Raw genomic sequence first — 9,285 nt, 5'->3', positions numbered from 1 at the left:
GGGTTTGACTACTCTAGGTACTTCAGATAAGCACTGCATCATTATTGTAAGTTAACAGAAAAGAGAAAGAATTAAACCTCATGTTTCCTTTCCCCAAAAAAGTCACCCAAAGGGGAATAGCTGAATTTTCTCCAGCAGTGTTGAGCCAGTACTGAAGAGAAAGTTCCCAGGAGACAACCTTGTGCTTCACACCTCTGCTGGCTTCCCTAGGGCCTGTTCACTTGATTCCATCTCTGTGCTGTGATGAGGCCTGCAGCGTGGACCGGGTGACTCTTGGCTGTAGGGTGCATTCCAAGGCCACTCTTCAGGAGAGGTAACGCGGGATTTTTAATCCATATAATGTCATATTCCCTTGTGCAAATATGCATTCTACTAGTTTACCAATTTTCGTGTCAAGCTATGAGACATCATATTTAAAAAATATTACTGATGACATTCCGGACATCGGAGGGGGACAAATCCTTGGCAAGAGGTACATGAGTCTCTGAGGGTTACTGATATCCAGTGCGACATTCTTTATACTTTACACTCCATTAATTTTGTTTTTGTCTCATTTTCATGATTTGTGACACTTCTGTCATGCGTAAGTAATTTGTAACATGTCATTTACTCCTAGAATTTTAGAATAGCCATCAAGAAACTCAGTTAAGACCCAGGAAACTGCCTGTTTTAGACATTGGGTTAAGTATAACTATACTGGTTAGAAATATGTACACAAATTCAGTTTGAAAGTAAGTGGAATAATTAAACTTACTGTATGGAAGCAAGTTTCTAACAAAGGAAGCACTAGAATCCTAATATAATCAATTGCTCTTTCATCTGGAAAACTTAAAAGCAGAGCTGGGTGTTGCTTTGTAGTGGTGTTTTTCCTCCCCGTAGATGACTTGAACAGCTTTTGAATGTGTGTTCAGACACACAGGTCCAGCGGGGGAAACGGTGCCCACGTTCTTTGGGTCCCTTTCGAGGTCCATCTGTGGTGAGTTTTCAGACGCCTGGCCTCTGATGCAAAATCCCATGTGTGGCGACATCTCTCTTTGTGACTCTTGTCCCGAACTCTCTGGAGGAGATACTCATTCTCTCAACCCAGAAAACGAAAGCTTGTCCTCCTTGGATTCAAACAGTAGTCAGGATTTGGTTGGTGGAGCTGTTCCGATTCATTCTGAGAACTTTACAGAAACTACTGATCCCTCTAGACGTAACCACTCGCTGACAGAGCCAGTGCTGACTCAGGATACGCTGACCACCAGAAGCCAGCTGCATCACGAGAGTGGCGACATCATCAGCCTGACCACGCAGACGTCCCTCCAGGTAAGGCAGTGACTGGCCTTGAGAAGGACACGGCATTGACTCATGCCAGACCCAGGGGATGGGAACCCGGCTCACCATAGAATGTGGGGAGACCGGATGAGAAGGCTTTTCCATCTTTCATAACTTCTTGCTCTTATATGTATGGAGAATATATTTTAAATTAAATTTCAAGAGTCTTTTTTTATTTTTTTTTTTAAACTAACGGGTACTCTGTAAAGTCATAATGAGCAGCTGCATTCTTTTACTCCTTGCAAATCCAAGTACTTAGCACAGCACCCCTAGCTCCGTTCCTGATTGAGAGAGATAGTCAAGGGAGCATCTTCTAACAGTTCCTCACCTTCATTTACCCTATGATGTTTTCTGCCTAATACTTAAATGCACTTCATTCACCATCAGGTTAATGGCAATTTAGATCTCCCGAAGCTTCTCTTTTCCCTCTCTGTTCCTGTTTTTTCGAGATTGCTCTGCTTTGACTGATTGGTTTGGCTAGAAATTGATTGTCGGTTGTGATCCAGGTCCAAATGCTGCAGAAGAACTTTCTAGAAAGAAGGTTTAAAATCAGGTTTGCAAGGAGATGGTGACTACAGAGAGCTGGGGCTTTCAGGCAGGCTGCAAGGCTAGAGGCAGAGAAGTGTCAGGGAAACCTGGGCACCATCCCTGCTCTCCCCTTCTGGCGAGGATGTGGCCGTTCCTGAATTTGACTTAATGTCTACAAGCATTTCCCTAATATAAGCATATATACTGTTGGAATACATTCTTTTGGGGAAAAAAAAAATGATGCCAGCCTTTAGTATAAAAGGGCCTAGTCACAGCAAGAGTGAGGCTCCCAGGCGCCACGAGGTCCTGCCTGCACACCCCGCCTTGCTCTCACTGCTCATGGGCAGCCAGCTCAGGGGCTCCAGGTCTTGGGGAGGCACTCTGGCATGTTCTGCGTCTGCTCTCGAGACGGGCCTCCATTTCCACGAGGTCATGTACCCTGGTCTCATGATGTTAGACACAGTCAGAAGTCAGAGTGTGAATGGAGATGTGTTCCTTTCAAGAATAGCACATAGGTTATATGTTGATCTAAATCTGCAATACTTTTTCTCTGAACTACAAATTCCATAGAGAATTTATAGGGAGTTCTATGCAGAAAGCATTTGTTGGCTTTGGAGAAAAATAATTTTGTTTTTCTCAAATGAAGGAAGAAGAGCTAAGGGAAGAAAAGCAAACAAATTAGGCATTTAAAATGTAAAATGCTGGGGTGCCTGGGTGGCTCATTCGGTTAAGTGTCTGCCTTCTGCTCAGGTCATGATCCCAGGGTCCTGGAATCCAGTTGGGCTCCCTGCTCAGCGGGGAGCCTGCTTCTCCCTCTGCCTCTGCCCCTCCCCCTGGCTCGTGTTCTCTCTCGAGAGCTCTCTCTCTCAAATAAGTAAATAAGTAAAATCTTTTAAAAAATAAAATAAAATAAAATGTAAAATACATACCTCTGTAGTGGAGAAAGAGTCTTTACTTGACCTTGTTCTTCTGAGCCATCCCATAATTTGTATAACTTCCATGATAACTGTAAGAAAAGGCAAGAGTTAGCCGAGTTGCGAGTAGGCCCAGGAACAGACCGTGGCCCACAGGCCGTGGGGGCTGAGCATGTGTGCTGCCCTGAGGAGGAGGTGACAGGCCCTGAGAGCAGGGGAGAGAGGCAGAGAGGTCCTGCCCCTTCAGCAGCTAACCCCACCTCCCCAGTCAGATGCCTTGCCAAATAGTCTAAAATACAAGTCTTGGGAGACTCTTAAAATTAAATCTGAGACACAATTTCATTACAAGATGCTGAAGTTTCTTTGATATCAAGTCAATTGGTTTTGATCATAAACCTGCTTTACCTTCACAAATGTTGTTAGGGGCAAGTCTGAGTAGCTAGAATTGTGTTTCCAGTGACTACGGTTTTTCAGAGTACTGTCAGCAAATAAAATCACCACTCATCTTAATTGTGTAGCTCGTCCCCAGTTTTGTGATGTAAATTCTACGACTAAGGAGTGAAACATCTCGATTTCAAGTCATAGCAAAACCAACTCATTCTCTACCTTTTTCTGTTTGTGTTGTTGGTGAGGTGGGGGTAGAAGTAAGCATTATTATTACAGCCATATGAATGTAAAATCGTTTAGTGTAGAAGATTGGTGTATATAATGGCCTTACCTTCTTTTCAAAGACAATTGTCAAGGTAATCAAGATCTACATAAAGATATTTTCAACTCAGATTATTATGACAAGAAAGTTATAATTATATGTAAAATGAATGAGAAAATGTTACCTTCAAGATACACGATGTAATTTATTAGTGAAAGGTTTATTAGCCTTCTAAGATGTGTTGTCTTATAATTATTAGATACTTTGGTAAATATAAATGAGGCATTCTGAATTCAGGAAAGGAATTTTTAAAAAGTGAATCGTGGGCGCCTGGGTGGCTCAGTTGGTTAAGCGACTGCCTTCGGCTCAGGTCATGATCCTGGAGTCCCTGGATCGAGTCCCGCATCGGGCTCCCTGCTCAGCAGGGAGTCTGCTTCTCTCTCTGACCCTCCCCCCTCTCATGTGCTCTCTCTCTCTCAAATAAATAAATAAAATCTTAAAATAAATAAATAAATAAATAAATAAATAAATAATAAAATAAAATAAAAAGTGAATCGTTTCAGTTTTCCCCCTATAATTAAAGACAACAAATAATATTTTGAACCCATTTTAAGAGATAATCTTATCCAGGTTCTGAAAAGCCCTTTGTCTTTGGTTGCATTTACTGAGTGTGTGATATTTAGTGAGTGAACCTTAATCTTTGAAGGCAAATAAGAGAGACACAACTGTACATCTTTGGGAGATTGACCCTCTTCTTTGTTTCAAGAGCCGGCCAAGTATTTAGCTCAACAGTTCTATTTTTTTTCAATCCATTAGATTCCAAAAGGCAATTCAGACTTTCTCTTAACATGCTGATTCTACAAGGTAGGGAACATACTTACTTCTCGTAAAGAATTTCCTTTCGGCAGCTTGGTATTAGGAACCAAAGGACTTTCAGTTCCTTGAGTTTGTGTTTAGTTAGCTTGGTCCATGGGCTCATTCATAATTCAGGAAAGCACAGAATTTCTGTTTGAGAAATGCGTAAGGGCAGCTAGAGCCTATATATAGTGCCCCCCGCCCCCAGTTTTAGTGATTACTATTTATTTATTTCCAATGGAACTTGAAATTCCTACCTAGGCATTCACTCTTATTTTCAGGTTTTTTAACCTCAATTCCCTCCTTTTATCCAGCTTTATTGAGATATAATTGACATTTGCCATTGTGTGAGCTAAGGTGTGCAATATGATGATTTGATACACATCTGTATTGGAAAATGCACAATGGCACTTTTGTCTTAAAGGGTCAGATTGCTAACGCATGATGCGTTTGTTTCCAAAAACTGTATTTTTACACAGCAGTTTTCTTGTGGGTGGTTTAAGACCACCCAGAATCTGATGATGATAGTTCTGGTGCAGGATAAAGCAAATAGGTGGGAGAAGCTTCTTTAGTCTGAATGACTCAGTTCTAATCAAATTTTCCCTATATACACCTCCCCAGAAAGGAACAAACCAAAGATATTTGGGACATCATTTGCTAAGGTACTTGGGAGAATGAAGCCAGCCTGTTTACTTACAGGAAAAGCTCTTTTTGGTGATGTTTTTAGCCGTCATTGGAAATGTCAACATGAAATAATAGAAGGAATGGTAGACAAGGTATGAGATGATCTGGAGTCTAGTTGCTCAGTCCTTGAAAATACCTATTTTTTTTTCCATGTTGGCAAAATGAGTATCATTTGTCTCCCACGGTAGCATTAATGAGGTTATTATGGTTATACCAATTAATCAACATATTTGATGAAACTATCTCAGATTATTGAGAGTTCTTTCAGAAGCTTCTATTTCTAGATTCTCTCCTTTGACCTAGGGAAAAAAAAAAAATCTTTTCCTGTAAACTTACCTGATATGTCACCAATGCCAAATTAGTGGTAAATAAGTGAATGAAAGCTTACTGCATAAAATGAAGGTTCTATTCACTTGCAGTAACGTGCCTTTGGCCGATGCCTCCAGAAGTCAGGTTGCTGCCCTTCTATGATAAGGGACAGATCTACACCACTTTGCTGAGGATATTTGCCCTAGGAAGAATGTGAGCCTTCCAGGAGGATCATTAAAAGAGAAATCATTTCCAAACCACCTCTAAACTTTCTCCAGTGGGTTAGCAGAAGTTTTAAATGCAAAGAATGAGAGTGTCACTATTTATTAATCGTCTTTGTTCTTTCAAAGAAGAGACTAAAAGGATCCTAACATCTTTACCTACAAATGCTTCAAAAGAGTGCAACATAGAAACAAGCTTTAAATGTTTGAACGGGGTTGAAAATTAGCAAAAGACTCGTTTGTTAATACATTTTGTTTCCTATGGGTCACATTATCATCTCTGCAGTGTTATTTGGAAATAACACTGGGATGGAAATATCATCTTTGCAGTGTTATTTGGTGAGTGACTGTGAGTTGTTATAAAATCTTTGTTTTATTCTCAGAGTACATATGTACCTGGATATTCAAACACCATTAATGAGCTGCTGGTCCATATGTTATTGAAGTCATGTGTACTACTAGTAAAAGTTATTTACAATAATTTTTAACAATGATAGCTCAGTAGCTTTCATTTGTAAGGTATTGTTTTTCAAGCTTTCCTTTCTGTTGCTGTTTTAGGAAGCTTAAAGGACTTGCTTCTTTCTGCAGTAGAAGAATATGGATGGAACCCAGCGGGCACTCACCCCTCCTCTTAGGCTTATGGACTGAGCACAGTCTGGACCCTGTGTGGCTTCTGGAGGAAAAAAAATAAATCTGAACCAAACTGATGGCATTTTAAGCCTTTCAACCAGTTGCTTCTGAGCCAGACCAGCTGTAAGCTGAAACCTCAAGGAAAAACAAGAAAAGACTCCAGGCACTCATGATACTCTGCATCTTTCCTAAACAAGAAGCTTCCATGCCACAAGCGTAACTTCAAAGGCTGATGGCTCGAGTTCGCAGCCTACGAGATTATGAGCATATAACAAGAAACAGAAATGCATTCATGCTTATTTTCGTGGCGAGTGTGGTTTTACCAGACTGAAGACCCAGAGTATAAGTTTTCATTTACACTTTCTTTCCAGAAATAATTTCGTATAGCCGATTATCCTACTAAAAGTCAGTGTCACATTAGTTACCTTAGTTTTTATGTAGAGTGGTTCAAAAATGAGTGTATTTGATGAAGCTCACTTTTTCATCATCTGATTAGCTTCAGAGGTTAGAATAGACTTCATACTGCCTGCCTAAATCAGGGGTTTGTTAGATGAAGTTAACTAGCCTAACTGGGAATCAGAGGAGAGCAAGTCTTTTCCAGAATCCACACTTGTAGCCTTCGCCACTGAACCCCTGCTGGAGCTAGCGGGGAGAGGGGCCTGAGCTGGGGAAGTGGTGCGGAAAGAGTACCCACCGCCCTGCATGAAAAACCACTTAGCATACGTATCCTAGAGACTTGTATACAATGATTAACATATTTCTGTGAAAATCAGTTGATACGGAAGCATTTGTTAGTTCTGTCCCTGTGATTGAGCTTAGAAGATCCAGAATTCCTCTCTTATAGAAGAGTGATAATTTATAAAGACAATGGTTTCTTTTCCTCCACCCCACCTCCACCTCCTGCCTCTGACAACCACCAACCTGTTCTCTCTACCTGTGAGTTTGTTTTTGCTTTTGCTTTTTTGCATTGTATCTGATACCAAGGGCTTTAGAAATTACTGCCTATCTTGTTCCCCTACTACTGAAATGTAACACCACGTATGTCATCTTAGGAGACTACACTACATACTAGAAGCCCAATTTGTAAGCGGCCTATAGGTGAACAGTTCCTCAGGGTCCTCATGACCAAGTAGCCCTCCGACCGTGCACATTTCGTTAGCACAGAAATCTCCTACCTTAGCCAGTGATGCTGGACTTAAGTGTGGTGTCAGGCGCCCCATCCCTGATATTTACACACTAGAATTTTCTCTATGGCTAAGATAGAAATGAACCCAGTTCAGTCATGAACCGGGGGACGGTTCATTTGCTCTTAATTTTTATGCCCTGGGAGGAATTACTAGAGCAGGATTTATCTGTTTCCTCCTTGAACCTACATGATCAGCTCTGGCCTTTGTCTTTTAACTGATTACTATTAGCTGAGTCACATTTGCACTTAAAGAAGTCAAACATGACTGTGTTTGAGTGCACTAAAATACTTGGTTTCACAGTAGCCCCCTCTCCCCCCGATCAGTGTTTTTTACCTAATATTAAACTGAACATGCAAAAACTCTTTCTTAGGACATTTTTCTTTCTTCTCACTTACTAGACCATGCTTTTCTCTCTCTGTAAGACATGAGGAAAATCTAATGAGCCCTCTTCCTCATGGCTGGGCCAGTTTCTCTCCCCCTTAGTCTTAGGCTCTAATATGTGTGGATTAGCTTGCCTGGGCTCCGTTCTTCTCAGGACCTCAGTTCCTTGAACCAAAATAAGAAATTGGAGTAGTCTCGGGGCAACCCATAATCTTTTGTGTCCGTCTAGTGCCCTCTTTTCTTTTCCTCTCTTAACATTAACCAATGGTTTTTAAACTTTGATAACTCGCCAGCTCTTATGAGAGTTGCCTTTAGGAAAGTCATGTAAAATATTTAGGATTTGACCACAAGATGTCTATGAAAATGCACGCTAGAGTTTCCTCGAGTGGCTTCACTGTAATTCACATATGCGTGCCATTGTTTGCAAGCTGATCGTTTTGTTTTGACAGAGGGATGATCAAAGTCGGCCAGGGTTGTGTTCCTTCTGGTGACCTGAATATATTTTCCACATGTAGAAACCCTCCTCGACTTCAAAGACAAATACTTGCTGGAGAAAGCTAGATGGATGGGCATGAGACTGTAGCCCCAAACCCTGAATCATCCCTTTGGATCACTAAGGAAATGCTTAGGTTGAAAGTCGATTTCATTTGATACTGCATTTGAAAACTCCTGGGGCTGTTGTACCAAGATGAAGACATTTTACCACCGCCCGCTGCAGAAACATAATGTTAGATTCTATAGTCTGTGTAAACACTTGAGAGGGAAAGCCCAGTCTGCATTTTGCACAGTTGGAATACCCTACAGCGCTCACAGGAACTCGGCCGCGAGGGTACAGGTCCCAGGAAATCATCATCGGGTCTGGGAGTGAGAATCGGGGTGACTTCGAATGTTGCAGAAACCCACCAACAAGAATGAGACAAGGATTTGGGGAACGACCATGTAAAGGCATGGTTTTCTCATTTTGTGTATATGGAATATGTTTTTCAAATATAGAGTTTTCTACTTTAGATAAAACATTAAGTTGCTATTACCTAGTTAAGCTCTATTGTCTGTGCTAAGGGTAAAAAAAAAAAATGTTGAAAAGAAAATGAAAAAAGCCCATCATTGCTTGAAGGTCGCCAGCTTGAATCGATTTAGATGTCATCATTACTATTTTGCATACTGGAATTTATAAATTTGTAAATTTTCATTTTCTTATACAATAGTTTTGTAATGCCCTTTTTTATATGTGAATAAAATTGTTACCTGGTATTAGTATTGAAATGTCCAGTATAAAAATGATTGGTGATGAGAAAACGGATTTGCTCTCCTCCCTTGCTCTCCATATAGGGGCCTTGCTAAGTCCTGATCCTTCCAGTTTAACCCTTCTGGCCCTTCAAATGTTATGAGGGGGATTTGAAATCCTTCCTGGTGAGCTGGTTGTATTTCTCAGGCATGTCGAGCTACTGAAGAATGCTGTGAGTTATTTGAGAAGCTTTGGCATCAAGATTTTATTATGATCTCTTCTTTTTCCTCCTTCATTTTATGACATAAAGAGGGACAGAACGAGAGGAAGGGGAGGTTTGATATTCATTCTTTCCGGAGGTCAGTAGGGTGTTCTGCAGAGGAGA

At 40.9% G+C, this 9,285-nt stretch overlaps 1 protein-coding gene across 3 annotated transcripts in view; it reads left to right on the top strand.

Annotated features, from left to right (window-relative positions):
* Positions 1-8,932, top strand: part of TNFRSF19 (TNF receptor superfamily member 19) — a 94,152-nt gene extending 85,220 nt beyond the window's left edge. For 2 of the 3 annotated variants that reach the window (XM_035003689.1, XM_035003688.1), the window contains exons 8-9: positions 211-313; positions 912-1,320. In XM_035003689.1, coding sequence (XP_034859580.1) covers positions 211-313; positions 912-1,320 — 512 coding nt within the window. Of the gene's footprint in view, positions 1-210; positions 314-911; positions 1,321-6,035 lie in introns of those variants that run through there. The other variant, XM_035003690.1, reaches the window with a different exon arrangement.
* The last annotated feature ends 353 nt before the right edge of the window (positions 8,933-9,285 follow it).

This window comes from Mirounga leonina, unplaced genomic scaffold, assembly GCF_011800145.1.
Source record: "Mirounga leonina isolate KUSES-001 unplaced genomic scaffold, KU_Mleo_1.0 Mir_127, whole genome shotgun sequence".
NCBI lineage: Eukaryota > Metazoa > Chordata > Mammalia > Carnivora > Phocidae > Mirounga > Mirounga leonina.
Note: the sequence above shows the minus strand (reverse complement) of the source record. Positions and strands in the feature narration are given on the sequence as shown.